The following is a 23,357-nucleotide window of genomic DNA, read 5'->3' on the forward strand; positions in this document are numbered from 1 at the left end:
AATTGAAGGTCAAGGAACTGCAGCCAAATTATTGATCTGGCTGGAAAATTGGCTGTGGTAAGAGACAAAAAGTAGAGATAATGGGCAGATTTTTAAATTGGCAGGATATGACGAATAGCATCAACCAAGCAAGTATATGCAGAGGGGTAATAATTAGTTGTCATATTTATAAATGGCTTTGATAATGGGAGAGAAAAGCACATAGTCTGATAATAACACCAAGACAGGCAGAATTTTAAGTAAATTGAAGTATTAAGTTACAGAGATATTCATGGAACATGATGGAGAATCTGTGGAATTCTTTGCCACAGAAGGCTGTGGAGGCCATCAATGGATATTTTTAAGACAGAGATAGATAGATTCTTGATTAGTATAGTTGTCAGAGGTTATGGGGAGAAGGTGGGAGAATGGTGTTAGGTGGAAGAGATAGATCAGCCATGATTGAATGACAGAGTAGACTTGATGGGCCGAATGGCCTAATTCTGCTCCTGTCAAATGACCTTATGATCTTATGAACAAATGGATAAAGGTGTAACAAATGGGTTTCAGTGCAGGCAAAGTGCAAGAGATTGCCTCTTAGATCCAAATAGAAATAGAAAAGAGAACTTTCTAAATTGTGCAACCCAAAAGCATTAGAGTTGCAAAGAGGAGACATTAAAAACTGCAGATGCTGGGAATCTGAAGAAACAAAATAAACTGCTGGAGAAACTCAGAAAATACAGCAGCATCTGTGAAGGCAAAGGGATAGTCGATGATTAGGATCAAGACCCTCAGGTAGGACTGGACTTGAAATGTGAACTATTCTTTTGCCTCCACAGATGCTCCTGACCCACTGAATTACTCCAGCAATATATCTTTTGCTCAGATTTCCAAAGAGACTTTGAGTTCCATGTACACAAATCATTGAAATGTCATCTACAGATCCTGAAGATAAGCAGAGTCTAATTCAATGCTGGTTTTTATAACAAGGGGACCAAAAGAAAGTGGTTATCAAAGTCCTAATTAGATCACACCTGTAAACAAGTCCATCCCACTTTTGAAAGGGTAAATTAGCATATTGTAGATTTACCAGAATGATTCTTGGTCTATGATCTTTAAAATATGAGTAACTATTACACAAGCTAAGGTTGTAGTTAGTCACAGTTACGTAGCTCAACTAACTGTGCCATTGTCCTGCAGAGTCAGTCATACAGCAGAGAAACAAGCCCTCAATTCACCAAGTCCACGTTGACCATCAAGTATACATTTACACTAACCCTACACTAATTCTGTCAAGGAGAAAGATTATTCTCCACACTTCCCCATCAAGTTGACCACATTGTAGCCTTACACTCAAGGGGCAATTTACAGTGGCCAATTAATCTATCAACTCGCTTGGGAGGAAACTGGAACATCTGAGAAAATTGACATAGTGAACTGACATAGATTGTGCAGAGTATTCCAGCATATTTGCAACCTGAGCCTGAGCCTGGAGAAGGTTCCCGTGTTGTGGAAGACATCCTGCTGGTTTCTGTACCAAAGAGGATGCATCCCAGCTCCTCCAATGTCTAGAGAACAGTGGCGCTGACTTCACACATCATGAAGTCCTGGAGAGGCTGGTGCTCACTCACCAGTGACCCCTGGTTAAACCCTACCTGGACCCCCTGCAGATCGTTTACCAAACAAAGATGGGGGTTGAGGACGCCCTCATCCACCTGCTCCATCATTCGTATGTTCATCTGGATAAGCCAGGAAGCACTGTGAGAGTTATGTTTTTTTTACTTCTCCAGTGCTTTTAACACCATCCGGCCTGCACTGCTCGGGAGCAAACTGACGAAGATGCGGGTGGATGCTCCATTGGCGTCCTGGATAACCAACTAACTGACTGGACGACCACAATATGTCAGGCTACGGAACTGTGTCTCGGACATAGTAGTGAGCAACACAGGGGACGGTCCTCTCTCCCTTCCTGTTCACCATCTACACCTCAAATTTCAGAGAAAACCCCGTCTCCTGCCACTTGCAGAAGTTATTGGATGACTGCAATTGTGGGCTGCATCAGTGAGGGGAGGGAAACTGAATACAAAAGTGTAGTCAACAACTTTGTTGTGGTGTGGGCTGAATTACCTGCAGCTTAACATCGACAAGTCCACCACTAACTCCCGAGGGAGTTAGTGGTGGACTTTAGGAGGAGAGGAACACCCCTGTCCCCATCAATGGTGTGGATGTGCAGTTTACCAAGGAGTACAAATACCTTGGAGTTTACCTGGACAGTAAACTGGACTGGTCCAGGAATGATGAGGCCCTGTACGAGAAGAGACAGAGCCAGCTGTACTTTTTGAGAAGGCACTGCTCCTTCAACGTCTGCATTAAGATGCTGCAGAAGTTCTACCAAACGGTGGTAGCCAGTGCCATCTTTTTAGCTGTCATGTGCTGGGGCAGCAGGGCGAAGGCCGCGGACACCAATAGGATTAACAAGCTCATCGGGAAGTCTGGCTCTGTCCAGGCGGAGGAGTTGGATTCATGGGAGGTGGTCTTGGAGGGGAGGATGCTCCTCAAACTGCGGTGGCTCTTGGATCATACAGCTCACCCCCTCCACGACACACTGGTCAACCTGAGGAGCACCTTCAGCAACAGACTGGTTCCACTAAGATGCAGAACAGAATGCCACAGGAGATCCTTCTTCCCTGTAACTATCAAGTCAAGTCAAGTCAAGTCAAGTCTACTTTATTTGTCACATACACATACAAGATGTGCAGTGAAATGAAAATGGCAATGCCTGCGGATTGTGCTAAAACTACAAAACAGAATAGAAAAAAAAAAAAAAATTAAGAAAAAGACACAAAACAAAAAATAAATTAATACAGTAAATTAGTCCCTGGTGATATGAGTTAACAGTCCTGATGGCCTGTGGGAAGAAACTCCGCCTCATCCTCTCTGTTTTCACAGCATGACAGCGGAGGCATTTGCCTGACCGTAGCAACTGGAACAGTCCGTTGCTGGGGTCCCCCATAATGTTGCTGGCTCTGGATCTGCACCTCCTGATGTATAGGTCCTGCAGGGGGGCGAATGCACTACTCTCCGCAGAGCCTTCCTGTCCTGGTCGGAGCTGTTCCCAAACCAGATTGAGATGTTGCCGAACAAGATGCTTTCTACAGCCCCAGAGTAGAAGCACTGAAGGATTCTCAGAGAGACTCTGAATTTCCTCAGCTGTCTGAGGTGGTAAAGGCGCTGCCTTGCCTTACTCACCAGTGCGGCAATGTGTGTTGTCCTCTGTGATGTGGACTCCCAGGTATTTAAAGCTGCTCACCCTATACACAGTAGTCCCATTTATCTCCAGTATCAAACTACAACTCCTCCCCTTCTGTCATGGGATAGACCAACTCCCCTCCCAATCTTTGCACATCCCCAATCCTTTCCACTCATCACTTTAATTTCATGTTTTATGTATCTTGTGTTTTATGACTGTTGGCACATCAATTTCCCTCCTGGGAAATTTCTATATTCAAGTTCTATAGTATTGTATCGTATCATGACCTAGAGATCCCCCACAGACGGGATCTAGTTATAAAACTGTGTCACTGGAGCAGTGAGGCAACAGCCCAACTCGCTGTGCCATTGCCCTACACTTGCTGGAATTTGGAAAGTTACAGGATAACAAGTTTTCAAATCATAAAAGAGAATGGATAGAGGATTTACAAAAACAATTATTTCTACTGGTTGGTAAGCACAGGATCAGAGAACACTGTCAAAAAGTGAGAGTGAAATGTGAGGTTCTGGAAAACTTCAAAGAATATGTTAAAACAATTAATGGTTAATTTTAAATCTGACATTGATAGATCTTGGTTAACTAAACATATTGTGGGGAAATAGGAGGTATTAGGTTACACATCAGCCATAATCTCAATGGCCCGGATTCTATAATGCAAGATCTGCAGTTCCCCATGAACCCATCAATATTTTCTGTATAGAAGTCTAGGGCTTTGGGATTTCAGTATGAATCCAAAAGTTGTGTTTTGCTGTTTGTAGATATTTTGCAGATTGCATTTGAATTTGATTGCTCTTGATTGTTGAATCCATTTGGTATTTTTTTAAATCTGAACTCCTGTCACAGCTGACTGAAAATTCTGGGTCTCACATGGCTAAACAGATGCAATGGGTTGCTCCTCATCCTATATTGTGTCAACCTGAGAAGGCAGAACTATTCAAATCTTATATGAGGATTGGCTGCTTTGACAATACAGCAGTCCTCTGCTAATACTCTGTAGATGGGTCAATGCCAAAGGACATTAGCTGTTTCATTCTTCGTAGATGGTGCCCAACCAACTGAGTGTCCCAAGCATTTTCTGTTGTTGTTTCACTATTCTGGAAGCCACAGGTTTTGTTGCTTTTCACTGTAGATTTCACATTGTTATGTATTATGTATTGTTATGTATTCGGCGGATCTTTAGATAAGGAAACTAGCATAAATAATAGTGGGTTCGAGATCTCAGATGACACTTGGCATAAGCAACTTTGTGTCATGAAGTGGCCATGGGCTAATTGGGTGGCAGGTATCTCAAATCTTACAGGTCTTCTGGTGAGCATTATTTTTTTCTTAACGCATAAAGATAGCATAAAGAGATTGCTATTCCATGTGGAAATCTCGCAGGCTAATAAATCTATAAGTCACCAAAGCCACCAAATTTAGCATAATGCTAAATTCTATTTACAAGCCATCAGCAAATAAAGTAGTTTCTGTCTGCATGCAGCAAGACCTAGACAACATTAAGGTATGGACTGTTAAGTGGCAAGTAACATTCGCACAACAAACACGTCAGGAAATGATTAATCACGAACAAGGGTGAGTGCACTTAAGACAACAGCATTTTGTTGCTGAATTTGAGAACTCAATGAGACAATGAATTATTATTCACCTTTGCTTTCTCTGCAGCAGGTCAAAAGCACATCAATGTGTAAGAAAGGACTGCAGATGCTGGTTTAAACTAAAGATAGATACAAAGTACTGGAGTAACTCAGCGGGACAGGCAGCATCTCTGGAGAGAAGGAATGGGTGACGTTTCGGGTCAAGACCTCTCTTCAGACAAGAAGGGTCCTGACCCGAAACGTCACCCATTCCAAAGATGCTACCTGTCCCGCTAAGTTACTCCAGCCATTTTGTATCTATCAAATGCACATAAAATGGTGTTTTGGACAATTCTTTACCTCCTCCTTGCGGAATACTGAGACCAGGAACATTATCAGATTGTTTGCAGAAAAATACAGAAGATACAAAAAAAGTGTTTTAAAGATATTTGGTAAATAAGAGAAAATTGCTCGGCCTGGTCCAACTGAAATTAAGTCCATCCATATGTCTAGAACAAGCACACTTTAAAAGTTTTACTAAGTTTCAGCATACATGAGATTAATTTACATTACATGCAGCTTCAATGTCAGAATTAAAATATGAACCCAAGCACATGTCCTATTTATGCTGCTTTATGTCATGAAATCTAAAAATGTAAACTTGGTCACAATGCTCCAAAGGGCACAGAGGACATTTACTAGACTGGATCAGTGATTACGAATATCAGTTACATGGAAACACTGGAGATGATGGGATTGTTGGGATTTTTGGAATGGAAAATATTTTGATAGAATTTAATAGACATTTTTAAAGTTATGAAGACAGCATACTAAATATGGAGAAAACTGATGTGAGAAATTGAGGAACCCTAGATGTATTGGTAACTAAGGGACAACTAAAAATAACTGGCAGAAGAATCAAATGGGAAATGAGGAGATTTTATTTTATTTCACAAAATGCTGGAGTAACTCAGCAGGTCAGGCAGCATCTCAGGAGAGAAGGAATGGGTGACGTTAAGGGTCGAGACCCTTCTTCAGACTGATGTCAGTGAGGCGGGACAAAGGAAGGATATAGGTGGAGACAGGAAGATAGAAGGAGAACTGGGAAGGGGGAAGGGAAGAGAGGGACAGACAGAGGAACTATCTAAAGTTGGAGAAGTCAATGTTCATACCGCTGGGCTGCAAGCTGCCCAAGCGAAATATGAGGTGCTGTTCCTTCAATTTCCGGTGGGCCTCACTATGGCACTGGAGGAGGCCCATGACCGAAAGGTCAGACTGGGAGTGGGAGGGGGAGTTGAAGTGCTCAGCCACCGGGAGATCAGGTTGGTTAAGGCGGACTGAGCGAAGGTGTTGAGCAAAACGATCGCTGAGCCTGCGTTTGGTTTCGCCGATGTAAAGAAGTTAACATCTAGAGCAGCGGATGCAATAGATGAGGTTGGAGGAGGTGCAGGTGAACCTCTGTCTCACCTGGAAAGACTGTTTGGGTCCTTGGATGGAGTTGAGGGGGGTGGTAAAGGGACAGGTGTTGCATCTCCTGCGGTTGCAGGGGAAAGTGCCCGGGTATGGGGTGGTTTGGGTAGGAAGGGACGAGTGGACCAGGGAGTTACGGAGGGAATGGTCTCTGCGGAACGCAGAAAGGGGAGGGGATGGGAAGATGTGGCCAGTAGTGGGGTCCCGTTGTAGGTGACGGAAATGTTGGAGGAAAGATTTTTTTATGCATTGTCGCTTGCCCTGATTTTACAGTGATGACAAAACTACAAGCACCAACCATCGCTTTTCTGTAAAAACTGAGTGTCTTCAAGACTTTCATAATCTAGTGCAGAAAATCCCAGTCACAGGCAGTGACTTTAATTTTATTATTGCAATTTCATCCCGTAAATATTTCAAAATATAGAGGAATTTAAAATTAAATGAATATTTTTTTAAGTTTCTTTATGATATTTCAAGATCAAAATTAAGAATAAGATTATTTTTTTAATATGCCTGACTTTTAAGGTGTGTGGATAACAGATGCCGCAATGGTCTCTGAAAGGAAAGTCAAATACAAAGAAAACAAACTTGTGCCGTAACTTCTGAAGATCTTGATGATATAGTTCATCAGAACTTTGAAATAGACAATTAAAACAAGATTCACCAGTCATGTAATGCAAACTGTGGATGGACACAAAAACTGTCAGTTGATGCCTGGAACCAAGTAACTATTTAGGCACCCACTGAAACAAATGAATTAAATGATGTTATCTACAAAATGTAGATTTTTAAATACAATAAATGAAACTCCATTCAAATTGCTGCTATAAATTACCAAATCCTGTCATAACGATCCTGTTGACAGCCGCAGTGGGTTTCATTACTGTGAAGTTCTATTGTACCTCAACACTGGGGAATCCCTGTCTATTTTCCAAAAGATCATGTCAACAGTAAGAAAACAATGTTTTCATTGCAGTAAACATTTTGAAGACCAATATACTGGTACAGAAATAGCTTGCTTGTTGGTCAATAAATACAGAACAAAACTGAATCCCCAAAGCATGGCATGCCCGTCCTCAGACATGAATGTGAAGATCAACAAATTTGTCCAAGAGATTCACAGATTCCAGAGTCTAGCAAATGGAACTCCAGAAATCAATAATATTTTCCAACCTTTTAAAAACATTGTACTTAAGAAATTACAAAGGCACTGCGAATTAGGATTTGCACTTGCACAGATACTGCAGGATATCTGCCTCATACTCAGACAAGTGTGAAAACTCTCCCAGTAGAACAGCATTTGCAGGCACAACATCACATAATACTTGAAACAAATCTAAGGTATCGAGCAGTTGAACAGCTTCATTTTTCCCGTTGTTTAATTTTACTGATTATAAGATTAAATTGTTTGTTGCACATCATGCACTTTATTCGTAAAGTCCACAATAATGGTCACAATACAAAACAAATTGTGAAAGATAGGTAAGTTATGTTGCAATGCCATGTGTAAATATTGATTCAGCCACTATACAAACTTCAAGTTCCTTTTCTCCAGAGATGCTGCCTGACCCACTGAGTTACTCCAGCTTCTTGTCTCTATCTTCGGCCTAACTATTTGACAAAATTGTTTTTAATGAATGATGTATACCTTTAATTTATAATAGATTTAATCTTTATATCTTATGTTTATCAGAACAGATTTGTTAGATACGTTAGCAAGATTATCTTGGTGAAATGTAAGCATAGGAGAAACTATGCACCACCTCAATGGTTAAAAAATCTCTGAAAGTAATGGTCCTAACACATTTTAAAGTGGTTTCTTATGCCGGTACTATGACAGCATTTAGTTTCACTGCTAAACATCAAGAAACCACAAATCATGTGTAAGCCCTAGCACAAAGCAATTACCTTCATAAAAGACATACTGCAACTGGTTTCTTAACATCGCTGTCAGCTATATCTCTCATGTTTAAAATTTAAAAACCTCTAGTATTACATTTTATTATTGCACATATGCACAATTTGCTCATCTTGGAGGGTCATTACTGTCAGCACTTCTAGAAAAAATTATTTCAAAATAATATTTACTGAAAAGCTACCTTTGTACATTGGGATGGCAGAAAGAAAGACATTACTGCTGATTCTACGAATGTAAATTACTAAACTACAATATGAGAAGAAAAAGAACTTTGATACATTATTAATCAAATGAGTGCTGCAAGACCATTATTGTTCTTGACCATTATTGGTCTTGTATTCTGACCTATAGATTCTTACTGCTATGTGCAGAGTACTTATTACACATATTTATTTTGTGCTCCTCTGTTGGCACACTTAACATCTAATTAAATGTTAAAGCTGTTTATACCGCACCTTGCGTAATTCTTCACGTGCATAGATTGTCTTCAATTTACATGCCGTTTTCTACGAATGTTTGCACTGTTGAAATGCTATCTGACATGCATAGCTGCTTACTCTGCCAGCCTGACGATTGTCAATTAGCACTAATAGTCATCATCTACACTTCAAAAAACACACTGCCTTTCACATACCTGCTGTTGATAAATAGCGAAGAACAGCAAATATAGTTTGCAAATCAGATCTCATCAGAAAGTTCAATTCAATACAGTACTGAACATTGTGTCTATTAACAATGGAAGGTTCAAAGGAAATAATATAACAATCATAAAATGAAACGTTTAAATGGAAAGCACAATAAAACCAGGTTGAAATAGATGTGGTAATCACTTACACAGCTCCTATTTTTCATTAAGAACAGCAGATTTCCTTTCAGGCGGCACCATCTTTCTATTAGTTCTGCGTGAGAAAATGAAACATTAATAAAATGGTATTCTGCTGGTGAAGGAAAGATGGTTCTGAAAGAAGATGCATCAGTAATAAAGGTCAGGGAAGAAAATCATCAGAAAATTCCTGCTCCAGCCAGCAGCTGCATACATATGACAGCCTGCTAAATGCCAGATAACTCCCCAGAAGGCTCTTCTTACCCTGCAGCTGAGAGATTTGGTGACTGCAGCAGAAACCATCTGTTTTTTCATTGGCTTCCACAGGGAAAGAGAAACACAAACTTGTGTGATTTTATGTAAAACAAGACGTTAGTATTTTTAAATAAAAGATGAAACCTCATAACAATGCATTATATTAAGATAAATTGGCCTCAGTTATGTAAATCATGTTCAGCAAGCCTGGAACACAAACTAAAATATTCATGTTTTTTATAAAATGTGACCAGTCAGGATAGTTAAGTGAAATCTAATTATTTTTATCATGCAAGTCCTGAAGTAATTTGTTAAACTGATTTAGTAGTATTTAATCATTAAAATACAAATCAAGTGAGTATCCTCATTAACAGGCATTTGTTCTTTAAAAAGCAACATGAAGTGAAACAGAGCAGACTTTGAAACAGTAGTTTTAAATTCCATGAGGTCAGGGAAAGAACTGGGGTGCTGCATCTGGGTGTGGGTGGAAGGGATGGAAGGATTAGAAGGCTCTGGACAGAACCAAGATGGAGGAGAACAATTTATCAAGTATCCAGAGGCAGATAGTCCTGAAAAAGCAAGTCCTAATGCTTGCATTAGATGTCTGGAGGTACCTGCCTGTCCCCAGTATCCCACAAAGCTGGTTAAAATTAAATTTTAAAAAGTATTTTCCAAGTCTGTTCAGGTTCAACTTATGGCTTCAGAAGTTTCGTTATGATTGCCGAGCTGATAGTTGTTCCTTTCCAACCAACCCTCTGCAAACCATCCAACTCCTCTGCCCACACCATGAGGCTTCAGACTTCAGGATTCAGAGTGAATTTGCAGATCTGATCCCCATAGCATAGATATGGATATGGATAAAATTTTAATGGATAAACTATGGATACATTTTAAAATAGGGTACCAGTCCCTTGCTATAGCTGGCATGTTGGATTCTTCGAAAGAACACAGTGAGCAGGTTGAGAGGAGAAAAATGTATTACATTAATTGCCCCCCTCCTGTTGGGTAGTTTCCATTAACGAGATTGGCAATTAAAGTCAGGGGTGTATCTTTCACAATCTAAGTAGAAGTAGCTACAAAGCACCACTGTGCATGTGAAAATGTAATTTTCCAAATAGAAAAATTGCAAATCCAATACATTTTTCCACAATATAATCGTCCTTATGTGACTAGTCATTGCACATAATAGGGAAGTCTGAATTCTGATATACTGTGGAGTCTATTTCTGTATAAATTCAAGAACTGAGTAAATTCCCAGTGGTCCAAAGCAAGTTCCTGGACTCTCACTAAACACAAAAAAACCCCTGCTCTTTCTCAAGATCCAAATCACTTCCCAGGAGAATAAAATGCGAATTAATACATGATGGGGAAATAAGCCAACATCAGAAATCTATACAAAGCTAGAAACAAATTCAACCCAAACAATATAAAATTTAGTATGTGTCCTATGGTTCCAATACCCGCCGTAGTACAAGGAACCAAAATTAAGCTAATTGTTTCAATCCTTCATTATTAATTGCCCCATGCTTTTGATAGCTATGACAACCAAGCTAATGTATAATATACTCCCCAGCAGGTGTCAAGCTTTCAAAATCTGCAATGCTTTATTCAGTATGCACCTTAATATAAATTATTGAAATGGCAAAACAACAGATATTTTCAAAAATTTAAAACAATTTTTTTTTTAATTGACTTAAAATCACTGGATGTTTTCAAGAGAAAGTTAGATTTAGCTCTTATGGCTAAAGGAATCAAGGGATATGGGGGAAAAGCAGGAATAGGCTACTGATTTTAGATGATCAGCTATGATCATATTGAATGGTGGTGCTGGCTCGAAGGGCCGAATGGCCTACTTTTGCAAGTATTTTTCTATGTTTCTATGTTTAAAAAAATATTAAGTACAAACAGCTCTTAATAATTCAAGTAATATTCATCATTGAAAGTTACTCGATTAAAAAACATTGGAAAAACAAAATTCAGAATTTAACCCCAAGCAGATCTGATTAAAATCATAGGGTCAGCCCATGGAAGTCAGTATCCGAGCATGTCCCAATCAATTTTAACTGGTGAGGTGCATCGTTATATCAATTGTGTCTGCAGCCACTAACTTACGTCTACTGTAACGCAGCAATCACAAAGCAGTACATTTAAAGAGTGAATGGACTTCTTAAAGAGAACTTGCAATCATTAAAAAAATAATTGATTCTTCAAATGGGCAATGCCTATGGATAGAGAGTAAAGAATATTTCTCAGGTTTCAGAAGCCTCAATAGAGATGTCACTGATGGCTGGAGGGGTAACAAGTGAGGACTGTTTTCGCATTTGAAAATAAGATGCCTAATTATCTCTTCTGCCTGCATTTAATCCATATCACTGCATTCCCTGCATATCCACATGCCTATCTAAAAGCCTCTTAAATGCAAGTTTCTATTCTTCCTCTATCACCACCCCTGGCAATGCGTTCCAGGCACCCATCACTCTCTTTGTAAAAAAAACTTGCCACACATACAGTATCTCCTTTGAATTGTGCCCCTCTCACCTTAAAGCTGTGACGCCTTGACATTTCCACCCTGGGAAAAAGATTCTGACTCTACCCAGTCCATGCTTGTCATAATTTTATATATTCCTATCAGGTCTCCCCTCAATCTCCAATGCTTCAGAGAAAACAATCCAAGTTTGTCCAATTGTTTGGGCAAATCTCTCCTGCACCCTCTCCAAAGACTCCACTTCCTTCCTGTAGCTGGGTAATCAGAGCCTCCTGTACCCAATGGCCCGACGAAAGGCTGGCATGCCATTTGCTTAATTTATTATTCTACTACTTGTGTTGCCACTTTCAGGTGGCTATGACTTGGACCCGATTAATTCTTTGGCAGGGACTGGAGACAAAAGCTGCCGGCAAAGGTTCGCCAGAGAGCGGATCGCCACCGACCCAGAGCCGGGACAAGGCGAGAGATCGCAGCGCCCCCTCGCACAACAAACTCAAGGAAACCTCCCTCCTCTTTGCCGCCTCTGCCGCTCACCTCAGGGAGAGAGAGGGGAAGAGAGTCGGGGTAGAGGGAGCAGCGGGTGAGAGCGGGAGCGCGGGGAGGGTGTCATATTGTGAAGGAGCACCGCCACATGCGGGAGCTGCTCCCTCACTCTCTCCCCTCTCCTCTCTCCCTGCGCCAGCGAGATCTGTGCCGCTCCTCCACTCTCTTCCCTGGCCCCGTCTCCCTCAAATGCAGTGAAATAAGAACAAACACAAGTGAAACTTCCCTCTTCGCCGCCGCCGCCGCTCACCCCGGGGATGCGGGGCTACTGAACAACAACTGCACCTGTGTTTGTTCTAATTTCACTGCGTTAGAGGGTGGAGAGGGTGCTGCACCAATGCAGGAGAGGTTTGGGCCCCACTTGGTCTAGTCTTTAAATAAATAGTGTTCCGCAATCCTAACAAAGCATACTTCTACTGACTAGGTCTTCTCTACCTTTGTCAAATACCAACCCAATTCATAAATCTATTAACTGCACTTAAGTATTTTGTCTGAAATGTATCTATTATTTTCCTTTTCAATTCCTTTGGCATTATTACCCTGTGCCCTCATTTTATACAATTCTGGTTGGTGGACAATTCATATCAGCTTCATTGAAAGTGTTTCACACTTGCATTCAGATTTATGTCTAAATTTGTCCATCTAGTTCATGTGCATGTGTTCCTTTGCTTCAAAATGACCCGCTGAGTTACTCCAGTACTTTGTGTCTTTCTTTGGTATTAACCAGCATCTGCAATTCTTTGGTTCTACTCTTATTGGTATGGTTAGTTAACCATTTGGCATTATAACATCACAAAAAAACCTATCCAGTTTATACTTTTGGATATAAGTTAGTCTAGTCCCCTTTTGTTACACTAATCAAATACAGATGCTTATCATTTGTCCATTCTTAAACAGGCATCGATTTTGGAGAAATAATATATTTTGTATTATAAATCAAATGAAGCCTTCTCAAGATTTAGCTTGATTTGATTTGAGTGGCTAATATTGTGCTTCTATTTTTAGACGACCTGCAAAGAAAATCCTGGGAACTAAAGACCAGTAAGCCTAACATCTGTTATAAAAAGGTTACTGGAGAGGATTCTGAGAATAAGACATACATGCATTTGGAAAGACGAGGGTTGATTAGGGATAGTCAGCATAGTTTTGTGGACAAACTTAATTGAGTTGTATGAAGAACTAAACAAAAAGGTAGATGAGGGCAAGGCTCCAGAGGTAGTCTATATGGACCAGCAAGGCCTTCAATAACGTTCGGCATGGTAGGCTGCTCTGGAAGGTTAGATCACATGAGATCCAGGGAGAGCTAGCTAGCTGGATACAGAACTGGCATCAAGGTAAGAGGCAGAGGGTGGTGGAAGAAGGTTGGTTTTTGGATTGGAAGCCTTTGACTATTGATGTGCATCAGGGATCAGAGCTGACCACATTGCTTTTTGTTATCTAGATCAACAATTTGGATGAGAATGTAAAAGGCACAATTAGCAAGTTTGCAGATGACACTAAAGTAGGTGTTATCATAGATAGTTAAGATGTCTATCAAGAATTACAGTCTGGATCAGCTGGGCAAGTAGGCCAATGAATGGCAAATGGAGTTTAATGCAGACAAGTGTGAGGTGAAGCATTTTGGGAAGTCAAAGCAAGGCAGGACCTTAACTGTGAACAGCAGAGCCCTTGAACGTGTGGAACAAAAGGATTTAGGAATACAAGTCCATAGTTCCCACTAGCCTTCATCAGTCAGGGAATTGAATATAGAAATTGGGAAGTTATATTACAGTTGTACAAATGTTAGTGAGGATCCACCTGGAGTATGGTGTTCAGTTTTGATTACCCTGTAAAAGGAAAGATGCCGTTAAGCTGGTAAGAATCCAGAAAGGTTAACGAGGATGTTGCCAGGACTTGAGACACTGAGCTATTGGGATATTTTCATGCTGTATCGTCCCAGGTACTGTGAAAAATTAAAGTGAAACTATAGATTTCAGATTGCATTAAAGTCTAGTATTTTAATCTGTAACCGTCTGTTTATCCATTAAATGTTTCAAGATGATTAAAATGAATACACATACATATTTGATATTGCGGATTATTTTATGAAGGAAATCATTGTGACCTTTCCCTTACGATTAAAATTTGCTGTAAATGCATATTCAAAAGAATTAGAAGCTGGTGGCTTAGTTTCACTGTATTAACATACTGATATGATTTTACTGATATGATTGTGTTAGAATCTATCCTTAACAGTGTCACGGTAAAGCATAGAAAATCATGATTAGATAGAATGAACAAGGTTTTATGAAGGGAAAAAAGTTTTTGATAAATCTAATATAAGTTTTTGGGAATATCACAGGGCTATTAAGGGGGAACCATTCGATATAGTATGATATAATGTTCAAAATTAATAAGGTAACTCACAAAAGGAGGCGTCCATTTCTCTGGAAATGAGCTTCACTGGCAGGGCATCATTAAATATCTCTTCCTAATTGCCTCCAAGATGTTATTTATTGAACAATCTTCTTGTACCTCTGTAGTCCTTCTGGCAAGAGTGTTCAATAGGGAGTTCCAGGACTTAGACACAGAGCTATTTCTGGATTTGGATATAATGCAACTTGTAGAGGAACCCACAGGTGTTTGCATACACCTCCTGCTCTGGTTTTTCACAGTGGTCGGGGCTGCAGATGTGACAGATGCTGTCTAAATAGCCAAGGAGAGCAACTGCTAGGCGGTACACAGTACAGCCAAGGAAAGAATGAGTATTTAGTTTGGTGATGGAATGCCAAATAGATGGCTGCATTTAAATTTGCTGATTATACACCATCAGGTAGGAAAATGAAAATTAACTGAGAAACTGTCGTAGATGAAAATCAGCAGGAGATTTAATTGCTCATGACTGACCCACTGCCAAGTTTAATGTTCAGAGTGACTATTCAGGACTGTCTCCCAGCCATATAATCCGCATGGTGTCATTGCCTGGCGCTTCGCCCTGCTGTTGGGATCATATTGGGAATGATGATTCCAAGGTGATTCCAGCGATGCCAAGAGACAATGCCAGGACAAACTTCAGACCCAGTATAATCACTCAGACACACAGAGAACGTGGCAAGGTCTGAAATGTGGCATGGTGGCGCAACGGTAGAGTTGCTGCCTTACAGCGCTTGCAGCCCCGGAGACCCAGATTTGATCCAGACTATGGGTGCTGTTTGTATGGAGTTTGGACATTCTCCCCGTGGCCATGTGGGTTTTCTCCAAGTTTCTTTGCTTTCCTCCCACACTCCAAAGACGTACAGGTTTGTAGGTAAATTGGCTTGGTATAAGTGTAAATTGTCTTTAGAGTGTGTTGGTTAGTCCTAATGTGCGGGGATCACTGCGCGGTGCAGACTCGGTGGGCCGAAGGGCCTGTTTCCAAACTGTATCTCCAAACTAAACTAAACTAAAATAAGATAACTGGCTGCAAAGCAAGGTCAGGCAACATCATTGGTGATAGTGTGAACCTATTCGATGAACTGAATGCTTTCTCTGCTCGCTTTGAGCAGAAGGCCAACAAGGCAGTGACACCTGGCCCTTAGACTCTAGTGTGCCTCTCCCCAGTGTGGCTGTAGCAGAGGTTACATTGGCCTTCTAGAGGGTAAACACACAAAAAGCAACTGGCCCAGACGGAGTTCCTGGCCATATCCTTAGTAGCTGCGCGGACCAGCTAGAGGGAGTATTCGCGGACATCTTTAATTTCTCCCTACTCCATTCTGCTTCAAGAAGACCACCATCATTTCAGTGCCGAAAAAAAGCAAGACCTCATTCCTAAATGACTACCGTCCAGTGGCCTTGACCAGTGCCGGATTAACCTGGTAGCAAAAGTAGTATATGCTACGGGCCCCGCATTTGAGGGCCCCGCACTAAATGCTTCTTCAGACTGACGATTTTTTTTTAATTAAAATTATTTCTGAGTGTTGTTTTGCACAAGCCAACCTTACCCTTCCCTCCCCACCCTCTCCCCAGCCGCATGACAGTCCCGACTGAGATTAAACGGCCCTTGTAACGCACGGCTCAGTTTGGGCACAGCCATCTGCAGGCATGTCTCAGTCCCCGACACTCTGAGGGCCGCTCCGATCCACCGGTCGCTCCACACTCCGTCCCAGCTCAGTGACGCTTTCGGTCCGGGCTCCGGCTTCTCCTGCCTCTTGCTCCTAGGGGGCCCCCTGACGAAGCCCCAGTCGACGCTGATGGGCTGCCCGGCCAGCTCCGACCCGTTCAAACCCTCCATGGCTACCCGCGCCTCCTTGTAGTCTAGGTCTCGTACTCCACCAGAGCGCAGCCCTTGAGGTAGCCGGTGCGCCGGTCCAGGTTTAGGTGCAGGTTCTTGATCTCATCGTACTCGGCAAACTTGTCGTGGATGTCCTCCTCGATGGCTTCCTTCTGGACCCGGTCACAAACAGGATCCACCTCTCTACCGGGCATTGAGGGCCTGGCTCGTCGCCATCTTGCTCCACGGAGTCGTAGTATCCTCGCAGCCTAGATCGAGTGCAACTATAGCACTCCCAAATACGGGAGGAGGGAGGAGGGAGGAGGGAGGAGGAGGGAGGAGGGAGGAGGAGGAGGAGGAGGAAGAAATTGGCAACCCTAACTACACGCCCCGCACCAGCTTAATCCGGCCCTGGCCTTGACACCCATCATCATGAAATGTTTTGAGAGGTTAGTTATGGAACGCATTAAATCCAGTCTACCCAGCAGCCTTGACCCACTGCAGTTCACCTACCACCACAACAGGGCCATGGACGAAGCCATCGCCCTAGCCCGACACTCATCTCTAGAACACCTGGATAAGAGAGACACTTACGTCAGACTCCTATTAATAGACTACAGCTCTGCCTTTAATACCATTATACCATCCAAGCTTTTCACCAAACTTGCGGGACTTGGTGTCAGCACTCATCTCTGTAACTGGATCCTCAACTACCTGACCAACAGACCCCAATCAGTGAGGATAGTAATATGTAATCCAACTGCTTCATTATTACTATTTCTGGTTCACATTTCAGATTTATTTAATAAATTAAATCTATGGTATTAAAGTGCCGCTTTTAGATATTGTTAGAAGAATTACATTCTTAATTTCAATTTGATATCGATACCAGAAAGGGGACGGTGCACAATCAAAAGCCTTTGGAATTTGGAAGGAATAAAAGTGCCTCCAATAAAACATCGACAAAATAGCAAAGAGATCACTTCAAGAACCACAAGCCTTTCCATGCGATCCATGTATCAGCATGATTGGAGTAACAGAAAAATCTTTGAATTTTCAAAATTGAACTCCTGGTGGGCTTCAGAGACATAATAATTGCTTAAGCACAAATAAATCATTGAGAAGAAGAAAGATGAGCTTCTTTCAAACAGCTTAAGTGATGGATGAGAGGTGAGTTCTATTTTCAGTAGGAGAAAGTAACAATATCAATAATATCTATTGATGAGAAAGGACTGGGAATTGAACTATGAAAAGGACTGTGAATTAATAAGCAACAACTGTCGAGTTGTCATGAGAAATATAAAGAAACTGTCTTAGCATATTGTCTTTACACTAGGACAAATTGTGTGCACTTACAGCATGAAATTAGTTAAATCTGTGAATATAAAGTAAAATGGTCAGTAAATGAACATAATGTATTTCTGGATTCTTCATCCATCTTCCATCCTGATGTAAGTTTACCTTTGTCACGTATCCACCGGTCACTTGTCACGATTTGCCCCATACCCAGCTCTCTTTTCCAGCTTTGTCCCCTCTCCTCTATTATCTCAAGGGTCATAACCCAAAGGGTCTATTCTCTCCACAGAGTCCCAGAGTTCCTCCACCACTCAGTTAAAAAAAATCTGATTTGTTGCTGAGTATCCAGATTTTGCCAATTTTTTGTTGGTATGACCTCGAAGGTTTTTCCTCAGCATTCTCTCCCACTTCTCTCCTTCCACTGCTGGTCCCTTTCTCACGCATGATCACACCACTATAGATCAGAGCCAGATCACATGACTGACACTCTCACATGCGCAAGCCGCTAATCCAGAGGTACCATTCATGTGATCTATGCATACCCAGGCCCCCTCCCCTTCCACCCCGCTCAATTGAAGATGCTTCTGCAATCACCTTTTGGTGATTTATGGTGGTGAACGCATCCCTGGAAACCACCATAAATCATCCAAAGCTATGTTGAATCTCCTCACAACCAATATCTGTAGTAATGTAATTCCATCCTATTTCTAAAACAATCAATCACCCATCTATACGATTCAAATACAAAACACTACAGGTGCTGAAAAACTGAAATACAGCAGTAAGAACTGGAAATTTCCTGGAAGTTAATAACATCTGGGAAGTGAGAAGTGAATGCTAAAATGTTAACTTTACTTCGCCCACCATGAATGCCACTTGACCTGCTAAATAATTCTCCAATTTTCTGTTTTATAATCCCTTCTAGTCTTATAATCCATGCTCATTTTTGGTTCAGTGCTAATAATAATCATCAACCGTCTTAAACTCTTCAGCTTTTTAGTTCCGTTTATATTTATCAGGTCAGTGCCTTGACTTATACATAGAATCTCAGGTATTTTTTCCATCAAGCTGTTTACTTATCATAGATATTAAATGCAACAATGTCAATACTAATCTGGGACAAATAAAGATCACATTCAGTTAAGGATTACAAGATTTCATCCAACTCTGCACTAATGCCTGGCTTCACGTTCAGGATGCATTCCCAGGAACAAGGGCACTAATGGAATTAATGCTAAAAGGGGTCATTATAACGATATGTATTGAGAGATACCATTACCGCAGGCACTGTTGTGTTAGGAATCTAATAACTCTGTAGCTCAATGTGGAGAATGCCTGTGAGGTCTGGTCTGGGCAAGGCAGTGTGAACTGTGGCCACTCAAAGCTGTGATGTGGGGCTCAAACCTTTCACTGGATCATATGCATCACTTGTGAAAGAGGCAATTTTGGGATGGGAATATTGACAAGTTGTGATCTATCGTTATTCTTTTTTGCTTATGTTTTTACTTTTTTTGACATCCAGGAACATGAAACCCATGAGACATATTGGATTTCACACACAGTAAAATTGCTCCAATTAGACTACAATGGTAGACCTCAATCCATCAGCTGCACAAATCCCATGACAAGTTCTTATTTGCAACATGAGCTATCTAAGCATTATATTTAGTATGTATTCAATAATTTTACTGATTGGTAAATGATTACCAATCAAAACAACTACTATTGATGTTTTACTTCATTCCTATTTAACACAATCAATTTTGTAATTAATTAATGATTCCTAGCCATATATAACATCAATTGTCCAGTCATTTAAAGACAACAGACTGTATTGATACACCATTAATGTAGGAAAAATCTTAGATGGCTTTGGGGACATCATCTAACAGCATTTGGCTTTGATTAACTCTAGGGAGAAGGGATTAGGGGTAGAAGGAGGTGGGAAAGGAGTGGGAGGAGGGGTTAGGGGTAAAAAGAAGAGTGGAGTGGAAGGGTGGGTGGGAATAGGAGAGGAGTAGGGGTGGGGGAGGGTTGGGGCAGAAACGTGAGGGAAGTGGGGGGGGAAGGGGGAGAACACTTTAGTGATTAAAATAAAGGAAGTGGAAAGGAGTGCATTGTTCTTTATGCAGAAAACATTTTGAGAAAATACCAGAGTTAGGCAGGAGTGTGGCACAGTTACATCTCTTTCGTTATTATTTCTATTTCTAAAAGTTGGTCTGGAGTTAGTTTGTTTCCACTGGCTTGGTTGAAATAAATGAGCTTCATTGACCATTTGACTTTATGCTCCTTCTGCAAGACAGCATATTGATCAGCATTAGAGTCTGGGCTTGTTCTGTATAAATGCAATCTGGGAGGCTTCAGCTGATTGTTTCCTCCATTGATCACACATTCCATTTGTTTACAATCTGTTATGACATTTGCAAACACTTTTGACCACTGCACACAGATAAATATTTTATACATTCATATCTACATTCTTTTATAACAGAGTTACGCATAATTGTGAATGCTATAATTTTATTCAGCCATGGTGCAACTAACATGTTCACATGGTGAAGTAACAATATCAGTTTTTAAGAGATTAAAAAATCCAGATAAATAGCTTATAACATTCTTATGTCTGTTGACAAAATATTCTTTTCTTATTGCTTTTTTGCTATTGTCTGGGCTCTGGATGATGCGAGTTGTTACACTCCATCAGGTTGCAAGGCGAGGAATGAAGATACCAGCAACAGCAGTTGCTGGAATCTTGAGTAAAAAAAAACTTCTGAAGGAATTCAACAGTTCTGACAGCATCTGCAAATGGTGCCCTAAAACAATTCATATCTATTTCTCATAGTTCATGATTCCATGATGTGAAATATTAATAGTAAGGTGCAGCTGAGGTTGTTTTGCATGGCATAAAAGAAAATGGCTTTCATTAAATATCTCGGCTACGATAGTCAGTAAACATCACCAGCATTCACTCATGCCAGAAGGGTCTCAACCCGAAATGTCACCCATTCCTTCTCTCCAGAGATGCTGCCTGGCCCACTGAGTTACTCCAGCATTTTTTGTCTACCTTCACTCATGCCACGTTTCTTGATATTATACTCTTGATGGTAATTTCTCAGCAGATAATTTAACATAGAGATAGTGTCATCCAGTGCCTAGACATATACTTTCCAGTAAAAATAACTAATCGGCAATAAGAGTGAGGATTCATTAATAATTGTAACTATTTCCAGATCAGCACTCCTATTCTTCCCACTTCATAACCACTATTTGTGTCTTCTACAATATCAGCTGCATAGCTGGGTATCAAATATACAAACTGTCTTGTTTATTCAACTTAGTCCTATATTGAGTAATTCACTGAGAAAAGTGAGCAGGAAAAATAAAATAAATAATTGTGATACAGAAAACTGTAGAAAGCAGAACATTGATCTGTAACCAAATAGCACTAATTTTTCCCAACAGCTAACAAAGGAGATGGAAATCATGAGGATACCTCCAACAACTTCAAAGCCAGAAATAACATCACACATTTTAAGGGAAATTGTGAAGGGACTGTGAAGAAGGCCATTGCTGACGACAACAATAAAAACATAATAATTGTTCTATACCATATGATAGAAGGCATAACAAATAAACAGATTGTCCATTAAACTTTAGAAATTAAGAACCACTCAGTCCAATCGATTGTAAAATTTTCAATTTTTGTAGAAATGTGTGGTTATACCATTAACAATCTCTAATTTATATATGTTAATGATATTTCATCAGATATAGAATTTTGCTTACTTATAACTTATATCCATTGACTGCAACTAAAGTGAACCATTCAAATTGTCTATGACAAATTCATAGTTAAGACATCTGCAATGCATGAAATTATTGATTAAATTACAATACCATAATGTAGGAAAATAACTGCAGATGCTGGTACAAATCGAAGGTATTTATTCACAAAATGCTGGAGTAACTCAGCAGGTCAGGCAGCATCTCAGGATAGAAGGAATGGGTAACGTTTCGGGTCAAGACCCTTCAGATAACAGGTTAGCTAAAAAATAATAAACAATAACAGCACACCTCCTGAAGACCACCACTTGATCTTCCACGGAGGCTATGCACTGAATCAGCAAAACAACCTCACAGCTTTGAAATAATTCTCCACAAAGGTTCCAAATTTCCCATCCCCTTCACATTTCAGGTGAATATGCAAGTGTTTGACAACATATTTTGTAGAGATGTTTGCAGCAGTCAAGCTTCTGATAACAGAGACCCATGAGGCGAAGGTTTCAGTAAAGGTAATGCTGTAAACTGTCAATGAGAGGAGGTGAGATTTTCTCTTGCTGGAGATGATCAATACCCAGCATTTGTGTGTGTGGATGTTGCGCATCTGTTATCTGCCCAAGCCAGAAGGCTGTTCATGTCTTGCTCATGTTCATTGACTGATTCATTACCTGAGGATTGGTAATGGATCCAAACACTGAGCAAACTCAAGCAAGTATTTCCACATAATCTTACAACAGAAGAAAGATCGTTGATGAAGCAATTAGATGGGCTCAGGTCACCAGCTTGAGGAATTCCTTTCGGAATATCCTACAATTGAGATTCTTACAATGCAGTATTCTTAACCGTTTTCATTTGTGCTGGACATGACGCCAGATTATGGATTTCCCCCGTATAGTGACTTCAATTTTTTTTTTAGCGCACCTTAATCCCACATGCTGAGCCAGCATGCTGCCTAGTTGTCACTGCTGGCTCAACTTTTCATCATTACCTTACCGATACAATGAGGCCTGAATGCAACTTACTCCACATTTGGGCGCATTGCAGTCATCTAGACTTAACGACCCTGCAACGCCACCAGGACAACGGGCCTTCATGGTCAGGTTACAAACTCTACACCTGTAACGACTGGGACTTGAAAGTGGTGCCAAATCTGGCCACTCTGTATACTGTCTCAAAGTACTACTACTACGCATTTGCACAGTAACTGACATGCTTATCTAAGATGTATCTAGGTGCTTATGTATGGTGATACTTGTACTGAACTGTATACAAATATGAATTTCACTGTACCTCAGTATATGCGACAAATAAATTACCATTGAACATTTCCTGTTTCCCTCCCTCCCTAAAGTTTATTTTGTCTATTTACCAATTCTGACAACAATCTTCAACTTGAAAGGTTGCCTCTGCTTCTCTTTCAACAGTGACTTGAGCTGCTGAGTATTTCCAGCATTTTCTTGTTTTACTTTCAGCAGTGCAGTAAAAACGTGGCCTTAAAATTCCCCATTTAATTCAGTACATTTTTGATTTTAGCAAAATTATTTAATTTTTATTTTAAATTGTTTAATTTAGGAAACCACCCACAGTAATGAATGAAAGTAATAACACATTGAATACAACTTTTTGTTATTTGGTTTCAGTTATTTTAAATATTTTACATGGAGAAATCAATGACATTAAAGCACATGGTATTCATACATTTTCAGCTACATTTATAAAATAATGCTTGATTACC

The 23,357-nt window shown here is 40.5% G+C and overlaps 1 protein-coding gene across 5 annotated transcripts in view; it reads right to left on the reverse strand.

Annotated features, from left to right (window-relative positions):
- Positions 1 to 23,357, reverse strand: part of inpp4b (inositol polyphosphate-4-phosphatase type II B) — a 514,249-nt gene that overhangs the window by 431,825 nt on the left and 59,067 nt on the right. For 3 of the 5 annotated variants that reach the window (XM_078404977.1, XM_078404995.1, XM_078404967.1), the window contains exon 3: positions 9,047 to 9,111. In XM_078404977.1, the coding sequence (XP_078261103.1) occupies positions 9,047 to 9,111 (65 nt within the window). Of the gene's footprint in view, positions 1 to 9,046; positions 9,247 to 23,357 lie in introns of those variants that run through there. The other 2 variants (XM_078405003.1, XM_078404987.1) reach the window with 1 other exon arrangement.

Source organism: Rhinoraja longicauda, chromosome 1 (assembly GCF_053455715.1).
Source record: "Rhinoraja longicauda isolate Sanriku21f chromosome 1, sRhiLon1.1, whole genome shotgun sequence".
In the NCBI taxonomy this organism is placed as follows: domain Eukaryota; kingdom Metazoa; phylum Chordata; class Chondrichthyes; order Rajiformes; family Arhynchobatidae; genus Rhinoraja; species Rhinoraja longicauda.